This window comes from Gopherus evgoodei, chromosome 1 (genome assembly GCF_007399415.2).
Source record: "Gopherus evgoodei ecotype Sinaloan lineage chromosome 1, rGopEvg1_v1.p, whole genome shotgun sequence".
NCBI lineage: Eukaryota > Metazoa > Chordata > Testudines > Testudinidae > Gopherus > Gopherus evgoodei.
In genome coordinates this window covers 284,272,776-284,299,024 of record NC_044322.1, presented here as the reverse complement: position 1 = coordinate 284,299,024, position 26,249 = coordinate 284,272,776, and the positions used below count along the sequence as shown (strand labels likewise).

Here is a 26,249-nt window from a genome sequence, read left to right as displayed (position 1 = left end):
AGTAGCTCTAGTTCCTCCATTTTGTTCCCTAGGCTCCTCAATTAGTGTACAGACATCTTAATTTTTGCCGTTTGGCTTCACTGACATTCTTTACCCTGTTAGGCACAGACATTCTACCACCAGCATCACCTGTTAGTCTGCTATCTACACTACCCTTCCTCCTTATGCCAATTCTTCTGTCCACGACTGTATCCCCTCTTACTTTTGTTTACTTATATAGATTTAATCACATGGTCAAACTATTTCTCAAGGAATTTAATATAATATAACACCATGAAATCTTTTAAGCTTAGATACCCACATAGCATCCTTGTAGTTCTTCTCCTTGTGTATTTACACATATGTACTAAATTTTCATAAGCGACAACTTAATTTGAATGCCCAACATGGTATGCCTAAAAGGAAGTGCTGAGCACCCACTTCTGAAAATTAGGCCTCTTTCAGGCACATCAAGTTGAGCACTTAAAATTACTAGCCACCTTTGAAATTGTAGGTCTATATCTTAGATAACTTAAGATCTGGTTTTCAGAAGTGCTGAGCTCTCCCAGCTCAGAGTGACTTTTGTTTGAATTGTAGGTGCTCAATACTTCTTAAAATTACTCTCTAGTTAGACTTTTTGTATAACTCTTCATCTCAGGCATGAAATTTACTAATATTGTGCCTGATCCAAAGCCTATTAAAAAGAATGGGATTCTCTCCATTGAAATCAGCTGGCTTTGGATAAGCGCCAAAGTCGGTACCAATGTTCAGTAGACTTTCTCTTCCACCAGCATCCCAGCTTTCTTTAGATTCTATTCACGGAATGAGGCACTCAAAACCAATGTTCATATGTCCATATGCACAGCATAGCATTTCACAGGCAGAGAGTAAAATTGTGGGAGAGTATTATTCATAACACAAATTAATGTATCAGCTTTTTACTGTTTTACTTTACATTTTTTTGTGATGTTTATGAACTTTTATGGTGAGGCACAAAAGGGAGCAAATAGCCCTGAACAGAAATGAGTGATGAAACACTAATTGAAAGCAAATGAGTTTTGGGGAGGCATTTGAAGGAAGAGAGGGATTTTGCATGATACAGAAGATGGCAGCTACTATACAAGAAAATTCCTAGCAATTTATAGACTCATAGACTCATAGGTCAGAAGGGACCAATATGATCATCTAGTCTGACCTCCTGCACAAGGCAGGCCACAGAACCCCACCCATCCAATTTTATAACAACCCCTAACCCAGGACCGAGTTATTGAAATCCTCAAAATTGGTTTGAAGACCTCAAGCTGCAGAGAATCCACCAGCAAGCGACCCGTGCCCCACGCTGCAGGGGAAGGCGAAAAACCTCCAGGGCCCCTGCCAATCCGCCCTGGAGGAAAATTCCTTCCCGACCCCAAATATGGCGATCAGCTAAACCCTGAGCATGTGGGCAAGACCCACCAGCCAGCACCCAAGAAGGAATTCTCTGCAGTAACTCAGTTCCCATCCCATCCAACATCTCCCCGCAGACCATTGAGCAGACCTATCTGGTGGTAATCCAAGATCAATTGCCCAAATTAACGATCCTATCATAACATCCCCTCCATATACTTATCAAGCCAGAAAAGTCTTTTGCCCCCACTACTTCCCTCGGAAGGCTGTTCCAGAACTTCACTCCCCTAATGGTTAGAAACCTTTGTCTAATTTCAAGTCTAAACTTCCTAATATCCAATTTATACCCATTCGTCCTCGTGCCTACATTAGTACTAAACTTAAATAATTCCTCTCCCTCCCTAACGTTAACCCCCCTGATATATTTATATAGAGCAAGCATATTCCCCCACAGCCTTCATTTGGCCAGGCTAAACAAGCCAAGCTCTTTGAGTCTCCTTTCATAAGGCAGTTTTTCCATTCCTCGGATCATCCTTGTAGCCTGTCTCTGAACCTGTTCCAATTTGAATTCATCCTTCTTGAACATGGGACACCAGAACTGCACACAGTATTCCAGATGGGGTCTCACCAACGCCTTATATAACAGTACTAACACCTCCTTATCCTTGCAGGAAATACCCCACCTGATGCATCCCAAAATCACATTTGCTTTTTTAACAGCCGTATCACACTGGCGACTCATAGTCATCCTGCTATCAACCAGTACCCCAAGGTCCTTCTCCTCCTCCGTCGCTTCCAACTGATGCGCCCCCAACGTATATCCAAAATTCTTATTATTAATTCCTAAGTGCATGACCTTGCACTTTTCACTATTGTATTTCATCCTATTTCTATTACTCCAGTTTACAAGGTGGTTCAGATCTTCCTGAATAGTATCCCTGTCCTTCTCCGTGTTAGCAATACCCCCCAGCTTTGTGTCATCCGCAAACTTTATTAGCACATTCCCGCTCTTTGTGCCAAGGTCAGTAATAAAAAGGTTAAATAAGATCGGTCCCAAAACCGATCCTTGAGGGACTCCACTAGTGACCTCCTTCCAGCCTGACAGTTCACCTTTCAATACGACCCGCTGGAGTATCCCCTTTAACCAGTTCCTTATCCACCTTACAACTTTCATATTCATCCCCATCTTTTCCAATTTAATTAACAGTTCCCCATGCGGAACCGTGTCGAACGCCTTACTGAAATCTAGGTAAATTATATCTACCGCATTTCCTTTATCTAAGTAATCCGTCACCTTCTCAAAGAAGGAGATCAGATTGGTTTGACATGATCTACCTTTAGTAAATCCGTGTTGCAATGCGTCCCAATTACCATTGACCTCTATGTCCTTAACTACTCTCTCCCTTAAAATTTTTTCCAAGACCTTACATACTACAGACGTCAAGCTAACAGGCCTATAATTACCCGGATCACTTTTATTCCCTTTCTTAAAAATAGGAACTACATTAGCAATCCTCCAGTCATACGGCACAACCCCCGAGTTTATCGATTGCTTAAAAATTCTCGCTAATGGGCTCGCAATTTCATGCACCAGTTCCTTTAATATCCTCGGATGGAGATTGTCCGGGCCCTCCGACTTCGTCCCATTCAGCTGTTCAAGTACGGCCTCTACCTCAGTTGCGGTAATATCCACTTCCATATCCACATTCCCGTTTATCATCCCTCCATCATCGCTAGATTCCTCACTAGTCTTATTAAAAACTGAGGCAAAGTACTTGTTTAGATGTTGGGCCATGCCCAGGTTATCCTTAACCTCCATTCCATCCTCAGTGTATAGTGGCCCCACTTCTTCTTTCTTTGTTTTCTTCTTATTTATTTGGCTGTAGAACCTTTTACTATTGGTTTTGATTCCCTTTGCAAGGTCCAGTTCAATGCGGCTTTTAGCCTTCCTCACTTTATCCCTACATGTTCTGACCTCACCAAGGTAGCTTTCCTTATTGATCCTGCCTTTCTTCCACTCCCTGTAAGCTTTCTGCTTTTGCCTAATCCCCTCTCTGAGTTGCTTGCTCATCCAGTTTGGCCTACAACTCCTGCCCATGGTTTTTTTCCCCTTCCTTGGGATGCAGGCTTCTGACAGTCTCCGCAGCTGCGACTTAAAGTAATTCCAGGCCTCCTCCGCATTTAAATCCACTAATTCATCCGTCCAATCCACTTCCCTAACTAATTACCTTAACTCTTTAAAATTAGCCCTCGAGAAGTCGAAAACCCTAATCCCAGATCTACATTTGTTTATCCTTCCATCTAGTTTGAACTGAATCAGCTCATGATCACTCGAACCAAGGTTGTCCCCTACCACCATTTCTTCTACGAGGTCCTCACTGCTCACCAACACCAAATCTAAAATGGCATCCCCTCTCGTAGGTACTTCAACTACTTGATGAAGAAATCCATCCTCTATCACATCCAGGAAAATCTGACCCCTATTATTCTTGCAAGCACCAGTCTATATCCAGGAAGTTGAAGTCCCCCATAATCACACATTTCCCCTTTGTGTTTACTTCATTAAAGACATTAAAGAGGTCTCTATCCATATCCCAATCAGATCCCGGCGGTCTATAGCACACCCCAAGCACTATCTCAGGGGAAGCTCTAGTTGCTTTTTTACCCAGTGTGATTTTTGCCCAGACAGACTCTGTCTTATCCATTCCATCGCTTCTTATTTCGCTACAGTTAATTTCATCATTGATGTACAAGGCTACTCCACCACCTTTGCCTTTCTTCCTGTCTTTTCTAAACAGCACATAGCCTTCAATACCTGTGCTCCAGTCATGAGTACTATTCCACCAGGTTTCGGTTATCCCTATAATATCTGGTTTCACTTCCTGCACCAGTAACTCCAGTTCCTCCATCTTGTTACCTAGGCTCCTCGCATTAGTTTACAGACCTTTTAATTTTCGGCGTTTGGCGTCAGTGACATTCTTTCCCCCGTTGTGCAGAGACCTTCTACCACCAGCATCACCCGTTACTCTGGTTTCTACTCCACTATTCCTCCTTGGATCATTTCTTGGGACCGCAAGGGTATCCCCTCTCACTTTGTTTACTTCCCTCTCCAGGTTATATTCCGGCGTGGAGATCTCCCGAACATCTCCCAACCATCTCCCCCAACTTCCTAGTTTAAAGCTCTCTTGATGAGGTCGGCAAGCCTCCATCCTAGAATTCTATTTCCCTCCTTGCTTAGATGAAGTCCATCCTGAGCGAACAGTCGTCTATCCGTAAACGCTTCCCAGTGACCGTACATCCCAAAGCCCTCCTTATAACACCACTCCCTGAGCCATCTGTTGATTGCCATAATCTTGTCACTCCTTCGTCGCCCCGCTCTAGGAACTGGCAGAATCCCACTGAAGATCACCTGAGCCTCGATTTCTTTGAGCGTCTTCCCCAGTCTGGCATAGTCCTCCTTGATACAGTCCAGCAAGTAACTAGCCGTATCATTCGTTCCCACATGAAGGATAATCAACGGATTCTTCCCCGCTCCTGCTAAGATCGTATTCAGCCTCAGGTCCACATCCTGTATCTTAGCCCCTGGCAGACAGCACACCCTTCTGTTCTCCCCATCAGGTCTAGTTACAGGCCTGTCTACTCTTCTCAGTAAAGAGTCTCCAATCACGTAGACTTGCCTTTTCCTGGTGACAGTGCGATTCTGCAGTCTATCCCCTACAGCAGCTGGCCGCAATTCCTCTCAATTTGTATTCGCCCTTACAATCCTCCTAGGGCTCGTACTTGGTGTCACCTCCATTGACTCCTCCCCTCCTTCTGCAGGACTAGCTGCTCGCCTCTTCTTCCTCGCCCTTTCTCCTTCAGCAGCCTGCTGTGCTCCATCTTCATTTTCCAACTCAGCAAACCTGTTCCTGAGTTCTATTTCTCCATCGCTGGCCTGTCTTTTCCTCTGCCTGGTTCTCCTAGTCACATGCTTCCACCGTCCACTTTCCTCACCCAGCAGCCCCTCCTAAGAATTTAAGATGTTTATTACAGAAGTTGCTTCAGCCTAGTTTCTGAGCTGATCTCAGACATGCTGGTGTAAATCCTGAGTAACCACTGATTCTATTGGTATGACTGAGGCTTTACTTACCACTTCTGTTATATTTGTACCAGATTTAAATTGTGAGATGCTGAGTTTACATTGATACCAATGACTCCATCCAGCCTGATTACCAATTTCATTTGTAGTTTCAGGTGCCCTAGTTTCTGGTCCTGATGTTTTGTTTAGAAATGTATTAGATGTGTGAAATAAGTCAGCCTTCAGCAGCTATTTTGGTTGGAACAGTGCTAAAAACCCAGTGGTAGCAATAGTACTGTATAAAGCTGTACTGGGCCAGTTTTGATACTTAGATCTGCCGTCTTTGCAGCTCAGAAGGTGCAAAGGAATGGATGGCAGATAATTCCTAGTCAGAGTGGAACTCCTTGCTCATGCAAGTTATAGTCATAGATTTTAAAGTCAAAAGGGACCATGATGATCATTTTGTGACAGCTCAAGGTCCTGTGCATGCCACTTTCCACATGATGTAGGGGTCATATTCGGGGCAGGGAATAGACATGCTTATCTGCTACCCATATGTTCTAGGGCAGAATTTGAATTCAGTTTTTCCAGGACTTCTATCAATTACTTACAATTACAGATTTGCAACTATGTGACTTTATGACTATCCTTTATATCCATGAGCTTTGATATTTTTTTGAAGAGCGCAAGTGAGTGAAGGCAATCATGAAATAACTGAACATATTTAAGAGCTGCAGTTAAACCTTGGTGTGAACACTTACCACCAGTGCTGCCTAGTGCTCAGGCCAGGGTTTGGGAGATGTTGTCTTTCCAGGTGTCCCCTTTCTCGCTATAGCTCCATCTGGTGGTGGAGCTCTCTCCTTTCAGAGGCTCAGCCCTCTGGCCAGGTCACATGCTCAAGTCCACCCCTTTTAGGGTATACAAAGTCCAACAACGTGGAAGTCTTCTGAAGTCAGCAAGGGCTTTGGAGATTCCCCCTTGGGTCAGTGTCTTCCTCAGCTAGGTTCTTCACTGATGGATAGACATCTGCTATACTCCACTGTTTAAGTCTTGGCAGAGGAGCCTGAGTTCACCCGCTCCACCAAGCTCCAATCCAGGATCCAGTCATAGGTAGCTAAACCCTACAGTTTGGAGTGCTTTATAGCTGCCTCCCTAGATCACTTCCTACCACTGCCTGTTCTTCCGACAGGGTAAACTAAATAACAGAACATAGAGATAGTTTCTGACGTTCAAAAGTCATCAGTCCCTCTTTTGCAAGTTGGTCATATCAGTATCAGTAGGCCTGAGGCAACAAGAGTACCTATGGTGTTCCTTCCTGGGAGAGGAGTTCAGGTCACCTGCCTGTCTGCCACTGAGCTAATTTGCTTTCTCTTTTAAGCTCTTTCTCCAGCCTATGAAGGCTTTGTAGCTGGCCTAGGTCTGAGTCACCTAGGCCCAGAGCAGCTCCTTAACCCCTCCTCCAGTGTGGGGTTTGTATACCTCCATGACAATTGAGCTACATAAGAAGCTAATAGAAAGCAGGAGATTTTCAGTGTTAAGATAAAAGACAAATGGTGTCTTAGGAATTAAAGCTTTCACCTGTTTGAGGATTTCCCAGCATCATGTTAGCTTCATCAAATGGAAAGTCTTAAAAATGCATGTCGTGCTCATGAAAGGTGTTGAATTGTCAGCCTGAGCCCTTGCCTGCACAAGAGAGGTAAGTCAACCTAAGTTACACAACTCCAGCTATATGACTAACATAGCTTGAGTCGATGCAGCTTAGGTCGACTTACTGCGATGTCTACACCACACTGGATAGACAAGAGACACTCTCCCATCGACTTATGTGGAGTACTGGAGTCGACAGGGGAGAAATCAGCAGTCGATTTAGCAGTTCTTCACTAGACCCACTAAATTGATCCCCGGTGCATTGATCTCCACAGCGTCGATTCCCTGGTAAGTGTAAATATAGCCCACATCTCCTGGGTTTGGTGTTCTGTCCCATTTAGTGTTACCAAGACTACTTAGAGATTAAGGAGTCTGCTCTACAGCCTTAGCTAACAGCCATGTGGTTTTTAGCTCATGCAGGAGAGGCTCATATATTTATCTCCAGAGGTCCCAGGTTTGATCCCACCCACTGGTGACCGGGGTCTGTCGGCATTATATAGACATGCCCTGAAGTCTTCTATCTAGCTCAAAGTACAGCTTAGGTACTAGAAGCAGTACAAGCTTCCTCACACTACCTTAACAATGTACCTCACACTTGTAGGAGTGAGTTAATAGCTTCATCTTTGCTCCTATTCAGTCCTCATCTTCTCAAATGAGATTTCCAACAAGTGTGCCAATTGCAGGTGGAATTTTTGTAGTTATGTGCCTGTACACTATGAATTAAACTACCACCACAAATTTGTTTTGTGTGGGCAGCTGAGCAATAATAATTTAACTTAATCAAAGTTTAAGCCAATAAGTATGTGATAAAATAGTGTGCAGACAATTACCAGTCTTCTCAGCCATCCTCTGTGTAGGCTCTTATTCCCCAGTTTTGATTATTAAGGTCATAAAATTAAGACATCCTTAAAATGCAATACAGGGGAAATTACTAATAATGCTTTTTTTATAATGATTTGCAAACCTAGGGTTGGACTCTGAGTGAAAGTCTCTCAAAACCTATGTTTAAAGAAGATAAAGAAAATGCTGACATTTTGAGCCTGTGACATTTTTTACCGCCTATGTGTGTGTGTGATAATACACACATGCTAAATAATGATATTGAAATATAAAGAATTGCAGAATGTTCAGATTTAGAATTTTGTTGGTTACACTTTAGTAATTTACAATTATGGATAGTGAATGAATGTAGATTTTGCCTGACGTGTGAAAGGAGAACAGCACTCAAGGAATTGCTGATGTAATTGATGACAGGACAAAGACAACATGTGCTGAAAGATTTTAGCTAAAATATATAAACCTATAATGACAAGAAGCCCGCTTTACTGGGAAATCCCAAGAGTAGGGTGTGACAGAAGTAGAATATGAAAATTGTATAAGTAGCAAAAGTTGTGTAAATTGAAACATGCATATTACCTAAAATAAACAATTAATGTGCTTAATGTTGATTGGAGAAATGTTAAGTAATGCATGATGAGGAAATATATAAAAAGACCCAAGTGATAAAGGCCCAAACTGGGCAAACACCAGGTCAGAAACTGAAGGAACAGGACTGAAGGACCAGATCTGAGGCGGTGACTACCATCATGAAGTACAGGAGACCTTCCCAGTGCCCAGGAATGTGGTAACTTGGGCCCTCTACCAAGTCCATCTTATCTGTTAGTCTGGCATAAACATATGGGCAGACATTATAACAAATTTGTCTGAAATTAAATAATTTTGATGTTAATTTATACAAGCCTAAATCGGATGGATTTGTGACTCAGCTTCCCACCTCACACTCCCAATACCAGTTACAGGATATTGTTTTAACCCTTTTTTCCTGCCATCAACTCCCCATCCCACTTTCTTCACTTGTCTTGATTCTCTGTCCCTTCTCTTAAACTTGCTCCTGTTATCTAGCATAACCAACTTGTATCTCTCAGGCTTGCTGATTTTTTTCCCCCATCTCATTTGGAAACATTTTACTTCCATCTCAGTACCTCTTAGGCTACACAGAATATCAAGGTTGGAAGGTACCTCAGGAGGTCATCTAGTCCAACCCCCTCCTCAAAGCAGGATCAATCCCCACCTAGTCACCTTTGGGGTTGAACTCACAACCCTGGGTTTAGCAGGCCAATACTCAAACCATTGAGCTATCCCTCTCTCTATGCTACAAGCTAGGGGTGTGGTTCCTAGCTCATGTAGGCATACTCAGGCTCGCTTCTATCAAGCTAGCACAAGTATAAATAGCCTTGGTAGTATGGGCAGCAGCAGTGGTGAAATGGCTTAGTGGGCCCAAGAACATACTCACCTGAACCCCATGGGTATGTACTTGTCATGGCTCATGCTACCACAGCTGCACTAATATGTTTGTGCTACCTCTCAAGCTCATGCCAGTAAGTCTACAAGAGCAGAGGAATCACACCCCTAGTTCATAGTGTAGATGTAGTCTTAATTTGTCCTTCCTTCTGCTGTAAAGCAGCTTTATCTGCTGTAAGGAAAAGAGATTAGGCACGTGTAAATATACTCTGTAATCAGAGTCTGTGCTAGGATTTTCTTTAAGTTTACTAGCTGAAATATGCATAAATCAGTCTCCAGTTCTCAATATTGTCTTACGTGCTGTTCAAATCAAGTTTTCATTTAACAGAATTCAGTGTAAGCCCTCTTTGAATGAATGTCTCTGAACCCCTGAATCAGTGATCATTTTACTCATTTTAGTGCCTTTGACAGTCTGGTCTTTTGATTATACCAATTTTGGGGAAGAAAATATGACTTTGTATATTTTTTTTTTATAGAACCTAGTACAAGGAAGCCCCAGTGTTGATTGGGATCCTCTGGTTGCTACTATAATATAAATCATTAATAAAAATATTATGAGGAAAAGATATATTTCAACTTATATTTAAACTATGATTGTCAGTTTCAGAAGATAAACCCTATTTAAAAAGTTTGAAAGCTGCCTTTTAAATCTCTCCTTCCTAGTCTCATTCTATTAGGACCTCAGCATTTCTTCCTGGTTCTTAAGTTTATTTTCTTTTTCCTGTTGTCTATGGTTGGCACTAGTCTGTTTACAAACACCACATACATTTCTAGTGGAGTTACCTCTTTCCTTTACTTAAGGCTGTCTGACAATAAATTTCCTTCCTCTACAAAGCCATAGTAGAACTTGCAGGTCTCAGGGTAATGGTGCTAGAAGGAACTTTTGGTTTCATAGCCAAAATGTAACCTTACCTATTATACTGCCCCCCAGTTCTGATTAAGGATTGAGTACATTTCTCTTAAGTAATACAAAACCTCATCTATATTACCCTTCTAACATCCATATACCATGTTTCCCACACACACTGATTATACCAGATGAACACACTGAAGGAGACGAATTTAGGTTTATTATGCATATACAGTGGTAACTGATAGCATCCTTGTAGCCTGTTAACTCTACAACCCTTAAAGTTGTACTAACAAATCAGAGGTTTCACAGGAGAACTTCAACAACCATGAGCTAGGTGACATGATTCACAGAAAATAGTCCACAAAATCCATACAGTCTAAAAAAACAAGAGTATACATTTATTTTCACTGGAATAGAAAGATTCCTCAAGGAAAGAATCTCTAAAACAGACAAAGAAATGAACACCGGACCTGGATCCCAAGCACAAAATTTAAAGGAAATATACTCTCCTCAGAATCAGAGAAAATTTAATTTGATAGGATCTGTAAGGCCCTCTTTGCCTCTACCAGGCTGCCTAAGTTACCCAACCAGACCTCTCCTCTGAGTTCTCTTACTTAAAAATAAAGAAATCTGGCCAACAAGGCAACTTTTTAAGTGCCCACAACAACCCCCATGATCTCTTCCACTAATTACAGCTACCATTTTCCTAACCTACCTCCCAAATGGTTTCCTTCTCTCAACATTTTACTCATCCCGATACATCCTACCAACAAACCCCAAAGGGCAAAGTGTTAGTGACTATATTTCTCAAACATTCAGTTCTGAGACCACACTCATATGACTTCACGTTATTGCAAGATCATCTGCCTAAGCTCCTTCCAGCAGCTTCACATCAGTGGACCCCTGCAAGTCTAGAAAAAAAACCCAGCTCTTTATTTGTGCTTATGTTCAAGATAAATGTCTAAGAGTTGTCATTTTCCAGGTATGTTAATTCAGTGCTGAGATGGTGCTCACTTCACAGACAACATGATCTCCAGCATGAAGAGAGAGACTTCCATAAAAGAATATCAAATACACACATTCTTTTTAAATGGACGTGATTCTTCTCTCACTCACTTTTTACCGCTGACCTAGATGGTGAATGAATTCAAACTTTCAATACCCTTATTTCTTTTCCCAGTCTGTGGACATCTAACTGAACTTGGTGCTTGCATGTTTGAATACTCAGGTATAATACCTGTTGGGCAAAATTTTGAAGAGCACTTAACTGACTTTGGTGTCTAGGTCTCATTGACATTTAATGGGATATTGTGTAAATCAGGCACTTTGAAAAATTCAAAGGTTCACAAGTCACTTGACTTTAAAGTCCTTAATGCAAGAGGTAGAGTAATTGTCTGCACTGCCTTAAGAGTCTAAGGCCAGGTCCACACTACAGCGTTAAATCGATTTAAACAGCGTTAAATCGATTTAACGCTGTAACCGTCCACACTACAAGGCACTTAAAATCGATTTTAAGGGGTCTTAAAATCGATTTCTGTACTCCAGCTAAACGAAAGGAGTAACCATAAAATCGATATTACTATATCGATTTAGGGTTAGTGTGGACGGAAATCGAAGTTATTGGTCCCATTCTTTTACTGAGCTACCCAGAGTGCACCGCTCCAGAAATCGATGGTAGCTTGGGACCATGGACGCACACCACCGAAGTAATGTGCCCTAGTGTGGACGCGTAAAATCGATTTTATAAACCCTGTTTTATAAAATCGATTTTACTAATATCGATTTTAAGCTGTAGTGTGGACGTACCCTAAGACTTGATCTAAAGCCCACTGAAGTGACTGGAAGTGTGTCAGGACCCTAAAAGCAGCCATCCATAAATGGAATAGACTGGGATTCTACAGCTAGCCTGAGTTTTTGCACGATCACTCATCACTTGACACCAATATCTATAATCTGTGTGAATTGTATGAATAATTTCTGTTAAACAGAACCCTTTATGTAGCTCAGATCTGCAAGTACAGTTGGATTCCATGTCAGATAGGAGGCATAGGAGTGATGGAATGAGGAGATAAATTTTGTTTGTAGCAATTAAAATATAATTTATGGCCAGTTTTTAAACTTGGGTGCCTAGGCATCTAAATCCATATTTAAACATCTACTTTATAGTGGCTTGATTTTCAAAAGCTCTGAGCACTCAGAACTCTCATTGACTTCAGGGAACTATGAGTGCCTTGACTTGTTCAGGATGGGACATGGAAGGAGTAAAGAGATGGAACTAACCAAAGGAATTTTTTGGCTAGATAGCTGGAAAATATTCTTACCGGGAGGTCTTTTAAATTACAAGACCTTCCAAGTGCTGTGATGGATGATGCATCACTAAAGGAATTTAAAATAAGACTGAATGAACTGCTCAGTAATAGGAGACAATCCTGTCTCGGGGGAGAAATTGATTAAAAAAATTTAATGGGGCTTTTCTAGCTCTGATTTCTTTCTTATTGAGGGGCTTTCACCCCTCCCATTTATTACTTTCATAGGGAAGTGAAGGGAAATTGAGATGGAGAGACTTCTTCTCTTTGGTTGGTGGGAGCAGATTGGGCTGAGAACCCTGCCACTGCTTAAATTGTAATGAAAGAGACACCAGGGCTCAGCCCTGCTAAGCCCCAGCACAGATTGGGCAGCCAGAGAGTAATGGCAGCTGGGCAGGCACCCAGCTCTGAAGGCAGTGCTGCCGCCAGAAGCAGTGCAGAAGTAAGAGTGGCAATATCTCATATCCTGCTACCCTTATTTCTGCACTGCTGCTGATGGCAGTGCCGTCTTCAGAGCTTGGCAACTGGAGAGTGGTGGCTACTATCTGGGAGCCCAGAGATGCCAGGGCTATGAATGGCCAAGCCTAGAGGTGCCAGGACTCAGTCCAGACAAACCCTGGCACAAATTAAAAACTGAACCCTGCACTACCGTTTAGTGGGAAGTGAGCCACAAGAGGCTAGCCCTGTTTCGATCCTTAATTGTTGGAATTTGGTAAAGAGAGCCACTCCATGTCTTGGTGAGATGAGACCTTACCGGGTGACTCTCAAAGAGAACAGAATGCATGGGATTCATTAGATTCACCACTAGCATTCGGTGGTGTAATTTATTTACTGGTTTAATTAAGACATCACAAAATTGTCTCTTAAATATGAGAAGCCCTACAGTTGTGATGTAGGTTCCTTTTTTTCCCAGGTGGAAGCATGGTATAAGTATCACATATTAATCAACATCAAATATATTCAGCTGACATGCAGCTGGAGCTTCCGGTGAGTGGAGGTAAGTTTCTCAAGGAACGCATGCAAGAAACATGAGTGTGAGGAGAGCTGAGTGTCTACAAATGGGGGCTGTGCATAGGGGAGATAGACTAAGGGAAGTCATCTCTGTAGAGGAGAGTCAGCCACCTTTTCACCATGACTGTGTTGCTTCTGGTGCAGGGAAGGAAGATGATAATTAGCAGGCTGTTTGCAAACACCCCAAAGAGCAACCAGCTCATTGTGGGTCTTGTATTTTGGGAACATTTAAACCCATTTCAAGCATTTTTGCACAAAGGCTGACCCTGGCTTAGCAGAAATCTTCCTCCCTATTTTAAAAGGAACAGTACAGTTCCCTTGCATTACATCAATGAGTGTTTATGGTCTTAGGGCCAGATTCTATGCTAGTATACATCATTGATTTCAATAGACCTATGCTAACTTACACTATCTGATTCAGGCCTACCGTTTGACTGCTGGGAAATGTTTATTACGTAGTTACCAAATGTTAGTTAGTTACTGTCCTCAACCATGAAACCCTAAACCAATAACAACTCCTGGTTAGGGTTAGATAATGAGCACCAAAACTTTGTGGAGTGGGGACTGCACCTTGATGCAACCTTGCACATTCCAATGACCCCGAGAGCTATGCGGATAGGAACTTTTACTCCTGGCAGGGCCATCCAAACTGAGCATGTCAAATTGTAGGAGCTAGACAAGAAGCAGCTCACTGGTGATCCAGGTTAGGGGCTAAATGAGAGGCCAAAAACCTGGGCACATAAAGAAGTTATAGAAACACAACAAGCTAGTCCTTCTGGCAAACAGCATGATAGACATGGTGTTATAAACAGATAGCTAAGGGTTAATGTCTCTTTCACCTGAAGCACCTGACCAGAGGACCAATCAGGAAACCGGATTTTTTCAACTCTGGGTGGAGGGAAGTTTGTGTCTGAGTCTTTGTTTTCTGTCTGCCTGCTTTCTCTGAGCTTTGGAGAAGTATTTCTGCTTTCTAATCTTCTGTTTCCAAGTTATGAGTACCAAAGAGTTTGTTTCTTTTGTATTTACATGAATATAGTGCTGGAGTGCTTTGATTTGTATTCTTTTTGAATAAGGCTGTTTATTCATATTTCTTTTAAGCAATCGACCCTGTATTTGTCACCTTAATACAGAGAGACCATTTGTATGAAATTTTCTTTCTTTTATATAAAGCTTTCTTTTAAGACCTGTTGGAGTTTTCTTTACTGGGAAACTTCGGGGAAATTGAGTCTGTACTCACCAGGGAATTGGTGGGAGGAAGAAGTCAGAGGGAGATCTGTGTGTTAGATTTATTCGCCTGATTTTGCATTCCCTCTGGGTGAGGGGGGAAAGAGAGATTAACTCTCGGTAATTCTGTTCTCCAGGACTGGAAAACGGGGAGGGGGGAGTCCCTCTGTTTAGATTCACAGAGCTTGTGTCTGTGTATCTCTCCAGGAGCACCTGGAGGGGGGAAGGGAAAAAGGATTATTTCCCTTTGTTGTGAGACTCAAGGGATTTGGGTCTTGGGGTCCCCAGAGAAGGTTTTTCAGGGGGACCAGAGTGCCCCAAAACACTCTAATTTTTTGGGTGGTGGCAGCAAGTACCAGGTCCAAGCTGGTAACTAAGCTTGGAGGTTTTCATGCTAACCCCCATATTTTGGACGCTAAGGTCCAAATCTGGGACTAAAGTTATGACATGGTGGCAGAGGTGGGATAGACAGAATCCAGAAGCCAGTAGGAATATTATATTTTTCTTTTCTCTGCTAGGGGCTTTTTAGCAGAGAGAAACAGTTTGGTTTTAAAAAGGAACCAGAGAGAATTTTTTTTTCTGCTCTCTCTGGCAGTTTGTGGCTTGCATAGTAAGCAAGAAGCCATTAAGAGGCTGTTAAGGGTCTTTTGTCACACAATAGCACTCCCATTAGGAGTCAATTACCAGCACTATATACATGCAAATAAAGTGTTTTTTCTGGTTTGCTTTACATTAAAAACAAAGGGCAAAAGCCCTGTTGCTAGGCAGACCCCAGGAGGCAACAGAGCCTGCAGTTCAGAAGATAAACACCGGAGGGCACCCCAACACAAGAAAACAGGAACCATGCCTACCAAGACAAAAATGGTGGCTGAAGAACAAATCAAAGAAGCTGAACACAGGCGAGAACTGGAAAAAAGACTACAAGAGATGGAGCTGAGAGAAAGAGAAAGAGAGGCAGCCTACAAAAGAGAGCAAGCAGCCAAAGATGCAGACCACCAAAAACAGCTGGAACTCCAGAGGGAAGCCCACCGACAGGCCATGGAATTAGAAAAGGCTAAGCAAAACACAGCCAACCCTAACAACCCTGCACCAATGATTGTTCCACAGCACAGGAAATTTCCCACCTACAAGGCAGGTGATGACACCGAGGCCTTCTTGGAAAATTTTGAAAGAGCCTGTCTTGGGTACAGCATCCCTGAGGACCAGTACATGGTAGAATTGAGGCCACAGCTCAGTGGACCTTTAGCAGAGGTGGCAGCTGAAATGCATAAGGAGAACATGAATGACGATAAACTTTTTCAAACCAAGGCCAGATACAGAATGGGGATAACCCCGGATCATGCCCGTCGGCGTTTCAGAACCCAAAAGTGGAAACCAGATGTGTCATTTCCCAAACACACCTACTACGTTGGGAAAAATTATGAGGCCTGGATATCAGGACACAATGTTAAAACCTTGGAAGAACTGCACCTCCTCATAAAAATGGAGCAGTTCTTGGATGGTGTTCCTGAGGACATAACACGGTACACACAAGATGGAAAACCCAAAAATCTCGCGGAGGCAGGGGAGATTGGAGCCAGATGGATGGAAGTGGCAGAAAGCAAGAAAGCTACGGTCAAGGGGAACGAATACCCCAGGGGGCACACCGACCATAAACCCTACAACCGAGGACAGCCAAAGACCCCACATACAACTCAAGTAAAGCCACAGACGCCCTATTCTTCCACCTCACCAGTCTCCAGTAACTCACCTCGGCCCACTGACCCATCAGATGGAAGATGCTTTAAGTGTAATGAACTGGGACATATCAAGGCCAACTGTCCCAAGAACACCATGCGAGTGCAATTCATTACACCACCATCACACCAAAGATCCCCAGGCCCGGATGCCTCTCAAATACCCTTGGAGCGAAGGGAAAATTTGAGAGTGGGTGGAAAGAAGGTTACTGCGTGGAGAGACACGGGGGCACAAGTGTCAGCTATCCACCAATCCTTCGTTGACCCCAAATTCATCAATCCAAAGGTCAAAGTGACAATTTACCCCTTCATGTCACAAGCTGTAGACTTGCCTACAGCTGAACTGCCTGTCCAGTACAAAGGATGGTCAGGAATGTGGACTTTTGCAGTCTATGACAATTATCCTATCCCCATGCTACTGGGGGAAGACTTGGCCAACCAGGTGAAGCAGGCCAAGAGAGTGGGAATGGTTACTCGTAGCCAAACCAGGAAAGCTTCCAGACCCATTCCTGTTCCTGAGCCGTCCACAGATACCCCATCTGTGTTACCAGAGACCCAGAGAGAGATTGTGGACCCAGATTCCATGCCAACCACTGAAACAGCCACAGTACCTCCAGTCCCAGGCCCGGAACTGGAACAGCAACCAGCACCAGCAAGTGCAACCACATCTTCAATCTCAACGCCAGAGGGCGCCAGCGAGCCAGAACTGGCAAAAGCAACAGACAGCCATACCCAAAAGGCTCAGCCAGAGCCTGAAATACCCTCAGGTACACCAGCGGAGAGCGGTTCACCAGCAATGGAAACAACCCCATCATCTACATCGCTTCCAAAGAGACCAAGCCCAAGTCCACAGTCTGAGGAAGAACTGGTGACCCCAGCCTCAAGGGAACAGTTCCAGACTGAGCAGGAAGCAGATGACAGCCTTCAGAAAGCTTGGGCGGCGGCACGGAGCACCCCACCGCCTCTCAGCTCTTCTAATCGATCCCGGTTTGTTATAGACCAAGGACTTTTATACAAGGAAATTCTTTCTGGTGGACACCGGGAAGAATGGCAGCCGCAAAAACAGTTGATGGTTCCAACTAAGTACCGGGGGAAGCTCTTAAGCTTAGCCCATGATCATCCCAGTGGCCATGCTGGGGTGAACAGAACCAAGGACCGGTTGGGGAAGTCCTTCCACTGGGAGGGGATGGGCAAGGACATTGCCAAGTATGTTCGGTCTTGTGAGGTATGCCAAACAGTGGGTAAGCCTCAAGACCAGATCAAGGCTCCTCTCCAGCCACTCCCCATAATTGAGGTCCCATTTCAGTGAGTAGCTGTGGATATTCTGGGCCCTTTCCCAAAAAAGACGCCCAGAGGAAAGCAGTACGTACTGACTTTAGTGGACTTTGCTACCCGATGGCCGGAAGCAGTAGCTCTAGGCAACACCAGGGCTAACACTGTGTGCCTGGCCCTAACAGACATCTTTGCCAGGGTAGGTTGGCCCTCCGACCTCCTTACAGATTCAGGATCTAATTTCCTGGCAGGGACCATGGAAAAACTGTGGGAAACTCATGGGGTGAATCACTTGGTTGCCACCCCGTACCACCATCAAACCAATGGCCTGGTGGAAAGGTTCAATGGAACTTTGGGGGCCATGATACGAAAATTCATCAACGAATTCTCCAATAATTGGGACCTAGTGTTGCAGGAGTTGCTGTTTGCCTACAGGGCTGTACCACATTCCAGTTTAGGGTTTTCACCATTTGAACTTGTGTATGGTCACGAGGTTAAGGGACCATTACAGTTGGTGAAGCAGCAATGGGAGGGGTTTACGCCTTCTCCAGGAACTAACATTCTGGACTTTGTAAGCAACCTACAAAGCACCCTCCGACACTCTTTAGCCCTTGCTAGAGAGAACCTAAAGGATGCTCAGGGAGAGCAAAAGGCCTGGTATGACAGACATGCCAGAGAACGTTCCTTCAAGGTAGGAGACCAGGTTATGGTCTTGAAGGCGCAACAGGCCCATAAGATGGAAGCATCATGGGAAGGGCCATTCACGGTCCAATAGCCCCTGGGAACTGTGAACTACCTCATAGCATTTCCCAATTCCTCACTAAAACCTAGAGTTTACCATGTTAATTCTCTCAAGCCTTTCTATTCCAGAGACTTACAGGTTTGTCAGTTTACAGTCCAGGGAGATAATGCTGAGTGGCCTGACGGTGTCTACTATGACGGAAAAAAAGACGGTGGCGTGGAATAGGTGAACCTCTCAACCACCCTGGAATGTCTGCAGCGGCGACAAATCAAGGAGCTGTGCACTAGTTTCACCCCATTGTTCTCAGCCACCCCAGGACGGACTGAACGGGCATACCACTCCATTGACACAGGTAATGCTCACCCAATCAGAACCCCACCCTACCGGGTGTCTCCTCATGCCCAAGCTGCTATAGAACGGGAGATCCAGAACATGCTACAGATGGGTATAATCTGCTCATCTACCAGTGCATGGGCATCTCCAGTGGTTCTGGTACCCAAACCAGATGGGGAAATACGCTTTTGCGTGGACTACCGTAAGCTAAATGCGGTAACTCGTCCGGACAACTATCCAATGCCACGCACCGATGAGCTATTGGAGAAGTTGGGACATGCCCAGTTCATCTCTACAATAGACTTAACCAAGGGGTACTGGCAAGTACCGCTAGATGAACCGGCCAAGGAGAGGTTAGCATTCGTCACCCATGCGGGGGTGTATGAATTCAATGTCCTTCCTTTCGGCCTTCGAAATGCACCCGCCACCTTCCAGAGGCTGGTAGATGGTCTACTAGCTGGACTGGGAGAATTTGCAGTTGCCTACCTCGATGATATGGCCATTTTTTCAGACTCCTGGCCCCAACACCTACTACACCTGGAAAAGGTCTTTGAGCGCATCAGGCAGGCCGGACTAACTGTTAAGGCCAAAAAGTGTCAAATAGGCCAAAACAGAGTGACTTACCTGGGGCACCAGGTGGGTCGAGGAACCATAAACCCCCTACAGGCCAAGGTGGATGCTATCCAAAAGTGGCCTGTCCCACGGTCCAAGAAGCAGGTCCAATCCTTCTTAGGCTTGGCCGGATACTACAGGTGATTTGTACCACACTACAGCCAAATCGCTGCCCCACTGATCGACCTGACCAAAAAGACCCAGCCAAATGCAGTTAAGTGGACTGATGAGTGTCAAAAGGCCTTTACCCAACTTAAGGCAACCCTCATGTCTGACCCTGTACTCAGGGCCCCGGATTTTGACAAGCCATTCCTAGTAACCACGGATGCATCTGAACGTGGTATAGGAGCAGTTCTCATGCAGGAAGCAACGGATCACAACTTCCATCCTGTCGTGTTTCTCAGCAAAAAACTGTCTGAGAGGGAAAGTCACTGGTCAGTCAGTGAAAAGGAATGCTATGCCATTGTGTACGCCCTGGAAAAGCTACGCCCATATGTTTGGGGACGGCAGTTCCAACTACAAACTGACCATGCTGCACTAAAGTGGCTTCATACTGCCAAAGGGAACAACAAGAAACTTCTTCGTTGGAGTTTAGCTCTCCAAGATTTTGATTTTGAAATTCAGCACATCTCAGGAGCTTCTAACAAAGTAGCTGATGCACTCTCCCGTGAGAGTTTCCCAGAATCCAGTAGTTAAAAAGTGTTCTTACCATGCAGAAGTCTGTTAGTTATATACTTAGTGGTATATGTAAAGGTGCATGTGTTGTATTAATCTGTTTATTTTCAAGTTCTAGAAGGAAATCGCCGCCAGTGAGCTTCCCCACTGTCTGCAATTTGGGGGGCGTGTTATAAACAGATAGCTAAGGGTTAATGTCTCTTTCACCTGAAGCACCTGACCAGAGGACCAATCAGGAAACCGGATTTTTTCAACTCTGGGTGGAGGGAAGTTTGTGTCTGAGTCTTTGTTTTCTGTCTGCCTGCTTTCTCTGAGCTTTGGAGAAGTATTTCTGCTTTCTAATCTTCTGTTTCCAAGTTGTGAGTACCAAAGAGCTTGTTTCTTTTGTATTTACATGAATATAGTGCTGGAGTGCTTTGATTTGTATTCTTTTTGAATAAGGCTGTTTATTCATATTTCTTTTAAGCAATCGACCCTGTATTTGTCACCTTAATACAGAGAGACCATTTGTATGTAATTTTCTTTCTTTTATATAAAGCTTTCTTTTAAGACCTGTTGGAGTTTTCTTTACTGGGAAACTTCGGGGAAATTGAGTCTGTACTCACCAGGGAATTGGTGGGAGGAAGAAGTCAGAGGGAGATCGGTGTGTTAGATTTATTCGCCTGATTTTGCATTCCCTCTGGGTGAGGGGGGAAAGAGAGATTAACTCTCGGTAATTCTGTTCTCCAGGACTGGAAAACGGGGAGGGGGGAGTCCCTCTGTTTAGATTCACAGAGCTTGTGTCTGTGTATCTCTCCAGGAGCACCTGGAGGGGGGAAGGGAAAAAGGATTATTTCCCTTTGTTGTGAGACTCAAGGGATTTGGGTCTTGGGGTCCCCAGGGAAGGTTTTTCAGGGGGACCAGAGTGCCCCAAAACACTCTAATTTTTTGGGTGGTGGCAGCAAGTACCAGGTCCAAACTGGTAACTAAGCTTGGAGGTTTTCATGCTAACCCCCATATTTTGGACGCTAAGGTCCAAATCTGGGACTAAAGTTATGACACATGGATGGCACTGCTTTGTGTGTACCCTAATCAACATCTGATGGCACAGGAAGGATTCAGATTCAGAACCCCCAACATATAATATTTAATACAAGTCTTGTTTTTATTATCTAAATCTAACAGTTAACATTCTTTTATTCTTCATATTTTCTTAGCACTCAGTGCTGACTCAGGCAAACCACCATTGCCTCTTTGGAAGTTTGCCTAAATCCTTACAGCAGGAGTGGACTATAATCAGTTTAATCTTGTTCTCTTTTAGTCTTCTCAATTATTTTTATTCCATTCTCTCTTTTCTCTTATTCCTCTTTCCTTCCCTCTTCCTTTCCTTCCTCTCTGTTCTAACAGTTATAGAATGAGCTTGTGGGCTGAAATACCTGTACCCCATATATCCATTGTTCCATAATGCAACCTCAGGAAACAGCCTTGCTCTATCCCACTTTTGAGGAGCTGTGGATGTTTCTTCCATCCCAACTTTCTCCATTTCTCGGTTTTGTCCCACTAAGATAGTGTCATCACATGAGAGCCTCCAACATGTATCAGACCCAGGTGAGGAAAGCTAAGGGAAACAGAGGCTATTGGCTATAATCTCAAGGATTAGCTCTAAAAAATTCAGGGGCACATCTTGGACCACATGTGAAGATGGGGAGAAATCATGTGTTAAATATGGTATATTAAATTACATAGAAAACTGTTGAGTCAGCTGTATGCAATAGCCACCACACAAATAGACCTGTCTCAATATGAATAGTTAAATGCAGTGGTTTAGGATTTTTTTTATGCATTGCACTTTTGGGAAAAGCAAAATAAGTGAAGTTCAGATTACCTCTGCCTGATCCACAGGGAGGTTTTCATTGTAGTCATAAAGATTATCCAAGTCTTCCAATGCTACATCATAGGTTTCAGAGTCATAAGTTAAGGTATCTATTGTAGGAGCACCCACAATGGTCTCAAAGATAAAAAGTCCCAGAAAAATATTTGCAAATGTCTTCATTGTTCAATTCTTTCTAAATGGAAACATAATATGCATAAATACATAATTACAAATAACCTGCAAAATTTCAATCTTATACAAGCAGGATATGCAATTTTATCAAGAATTCTGAAGGCTGAGGAGCTTTTGTAAAAATTCCAAGATCATTGTTTGAAAGTATTTATTAATTGATGATTTTTTAATGTGAATATACCTTACAATTTCATTTGAATCAGGACCATTCAGTCAGATCCATTACTGGTATATATCAGCATAGCTCTGCAGACTTCACTGGGCATATGCTGATTTACAACAGCTTAGGATCTGGCCCACTGATTTTCACATGTTTCATGAGAGCATTAATAGAGGATTTTTTGACAAAACATGCCTCTATGAGAATACATCTGAAAAGCTAAACGAGGAATACATTTTGACTCTCACAACATTGGCCCTTTCAATTCCAGCATAAAATGACGCTTGAGAAGCTAATCAGGGGCCAAATTAGTAGACTTTTTTTATACATCACAGTAATAATGATTCACCTTTCAAAATGTCCAGCAACAGAATTCTATATTTCCCCTACAAACCCAACAAGAGTAGAATCTTTTTTCCACCATTCTAGTAGTATCTTATTTCAAGTACTTTTACTCTGTTTACCAATATGTTGAAATATGGCATTTCAACTTGTTAGAAGGCATGATATATTTAAAAATATCCCTTCTGCAGATCTCCAACTGAAAAAAATGTCCCCACCACTAGAAGGAATGGTATGCTTCATTTTTTCTGATCCATTTGCTCCATTTTTCTTAACTAGCTCCAGTGAAAACTGGTGGTGTGATAGTCACCTCTTCTCCCCAGCTAGAATATTGAACCTGTGAAATTGATTTAAATGTTCCATATTTTAATAAAATCAGTAGAAAATAGGATAGGACTGAATATTAACATTCCTTCCCTCTCACACTTAAGTGATCCGTTCACTATTATCTAAAATATCCACATGTAAAGCTCTATTTAGCATTCCTTATTCAATCCTTTACTTACCTATAGCTACGACTGATTTCAACAGGAGTACTGACAGTAATAATTGCTGACTAGATCCAATAAGGGCTAATAAACCATACTCCTGAAGATACTATGTACAATCCTCAGTTGTATTATGGTATTTTTATTTCACTTATAAATTCTAGCTGCTTAAACTATCCAGTGTATGAGAGCTAAGAAATTCACGAGAAGCTTTCCTTTTGAGGTTGCATACTTTAAGCAACAGACTGAACTTCAGCTACTTGAAAGAAGGTCTTTATGAAGCAGGTTTAGGCACGAGGATAAGAAATTCCAGTGGGGATGATGAACTGCACAAGGCACTCATTTTTTCCTTCCAGTGCTTTTTCAAACAACTTTTTTTATCTGCTTTTGGGAAACCTAGAGACAGCTTAGCTAGCCTTTGAGCAAGTCTTAATTGAATGGCAGTTTTTCAATGGAGTCTTACAAGCTTATTAAAGGTTTTTTTACAAATAATTCTATTACAGAGCCTTCAAATATAAGAAGAATACATTCATTATGGCCTTCACTTAGTTCTGTAGTCCCAGTTTTTTTAATTGTTGGTGCTGGTTTAATAGCCAAAGAAAACATGAAATAATTTGTTTTTCTTTGTCTTTTTTTTCTGTTTCCTATTTTTGTCAGGATTGTTACTGGCCTTATTTTATGGTTGGCCTGATTCTGGCAATCATCCCCAAAGGTCCAAGTGTGCTGTGTATTATCACTAACGTATCAGGCATAGGTTTCTTTTTGCCTTGTGTAAACTTTTCTGAGCAGGTCCTGTATATCAATATTACATGTAATTAATCATTTAAGAATTGTCTGTTTCCTTTATGTTCAAATAAATTTAAAACCATGTTTACATTTCCTAGATATAAAAGTTTAAATGTATGAGTTTTTAAATACTTTTATCTCACGTAACAAGAATATCAGCAACAAAATAAGTAATCAGTTATCTTCTCACCTCTATTAAAGTGTATGTCTAAACTGTTACTGTACTACTGGACCTGCTTGCAAAGTTTGTGTCTCTCTACTTTTTTTATGCATCAGATATTGGAACACACTGTAATTATATTGGCATCTACTGTAGTTGTCAGTTCAAATATTTTGTTGAAGATCATTTACACCTTTCACAGGAAGGAACTAAGAAATGTTTAAAGAAAAAAACAAATAGCATCAGTAATCTACCTCATTTGAATTAGTATTTTCCATGATATAATAAAACAAATATCAAAAAAAATATTTCTATCTTTAAGAATCCAATTTACCAATCAAGAAAAGAAGTAGTAAAACTTACCTTTGGCTTCTACTTTCTCAAGTGGCACAGAGTTACTCAGAATGCAGAGCGTGTGGTATTTGACCCTGACCAATGGCAGTGGGATTTTGGACCTGTGGGAGGGTGGCACAATTTTTACCCTCAAGTGGAGACCTCATTCTGAGAAAGTTTTTGGTCTTGATATTAATGTTGCTGAATCAAATTGAAATGAAGTCAAACAAAGCTAGTATTGTAAGCAAGTACAGTTTACTTCAGAAGTTACAGAGCATGTTACAAAAATAAAATAAAAAATCCATCTATGTGCCTTAAAACCTCAGGAGCAAAAAGAGAGACTTTTAATTTGAGTCCATTCATTAAGTTCTGCAATAAAGGAAAAAGCAAATTACTTGCATACTATATGTTACATCTATCCAAGGATGTACTGGATGCTTTAATGCAATGAAACAAATGGAATCAAAGATTTAGAACAACAACGTTTTTTACATTTAGAAGGGTTTGTCTTTATTACTACTTAATATTCAGATATTAAGTAAAGAATATACCTAATTACAGGATATCCCTGATGGTAAAAGAAAATGTAATTTAGATGTAACAAAATCCAGGATAATATCTACATACTTTTAAAAGTTATTTGTATTGATTTTAACTTTTTACACCTGAGTGACTTCAATAGAATTATTCCAGAATCAGTTGAGTTATTCTGGATTTACAATTATTTAACTGAGAGTTGAATGTGGCCCCTTATTACCAAGTGGAAAACATGTTTTGGTTAAGCCATGTAAAACATCCAAAAAGTAACACAGTCAGGCTTCTGCAAGCAAACACTATGAATCCCATTGAATTGAGGATGCATATTTTCCCTGGCTGTAAGTGCAAGATACTCTAGCAAACTGGATTAAATATTAAATAGTTCTCCCTGCAAATAATATTTCTTTTTTGGTTCAGCATACCTGACAATGTGAACTGAATTTGAGCTTAGTACAGATACTGTGCATTCAGATGTACTACTTACCATTTTCTTACATTTGACTGAGCACTCTTGTAGCAATATCTTTAGAAAGTGCCTTATCCAAGTACTCTTTTCCCAGTCTTTGGGAAATAGCTCTTGTTTAAATGATGATGGTCCCTATCTCATGATATCCCCTCTTCAATTGCCCTTTTGTTTTAAAGAACATTCATTCTGCTCTCTGATGGTAGGTCTTAACTAAGAGAATAGTGTATTTGTCATTTCATTTCCCTGGGTCTCTTCCATTATATCAACAGCTTCCTCCATTAGACAATTGAGATAGTGAATGCTGAAGTAGGCCCACTCTACAATATGCTGTTTCTACAAAAAATTCCATCTCTTTGCTCTTGAATCAAGCAACACTGGCCTCAAGCCTAACAGATTGTACTTCTCCTCTGAGAGGAGTGAGCTGATTTCATTTTGAGCATTTACCACTTGGCCTCAAAGTAAGCGCTTGTACCTTCACGCACTGTGCAGCAAAATGAGTAAGCACCATCCTGAGGAATCTAGTGTTGATATTCTACCTCCATTGGTTATACAAGTGTGTTTTTTTAAACCTGCTGATTGGGTACTAGAGTGACCTATGCTCTATCTTTACATTAAAATTTATTTTGAATTGATTTATTCATTCATGTATTTGTGCATTTAAAGGATTTTTTTCTACTTCAGTTCACTTTCCATATGTCTTTTTCCTTTTATAGAATTATTCTTTCCAGACATGCACTCTGTTCAGTGATTGAATTTCTGTTACGCAGAAGGCCCTGCCCCTTCACCCTTTGGTGAGCCT

The 26,249-nt window shown here is 42.2% G+C and overlaps 1 protein-coding gene across 1 annotated transcript in view; it reads right to left on the bottom strand.

Moving 5' to 3' along the window:
• EPYC (epiphycan) overlaps positions 1-22,166 on the bottom strand; it is a 44,564-nt gene extending 22,398 nt beyond the window's left edge. Inside the window, exon 1 of the mRNA XM_030553953.1 lies at positions 21,999-22,166. Coding sequence (XP_030409813.1) covers positions 21,999-22,166 — 168 coding nt within the window. The remainder of the gene's footprint in view (positions 1-21,998) is intronic.
• Between the last annotated feature and the right edge of the window lie 4,083 nt (positions 22,167-26,249).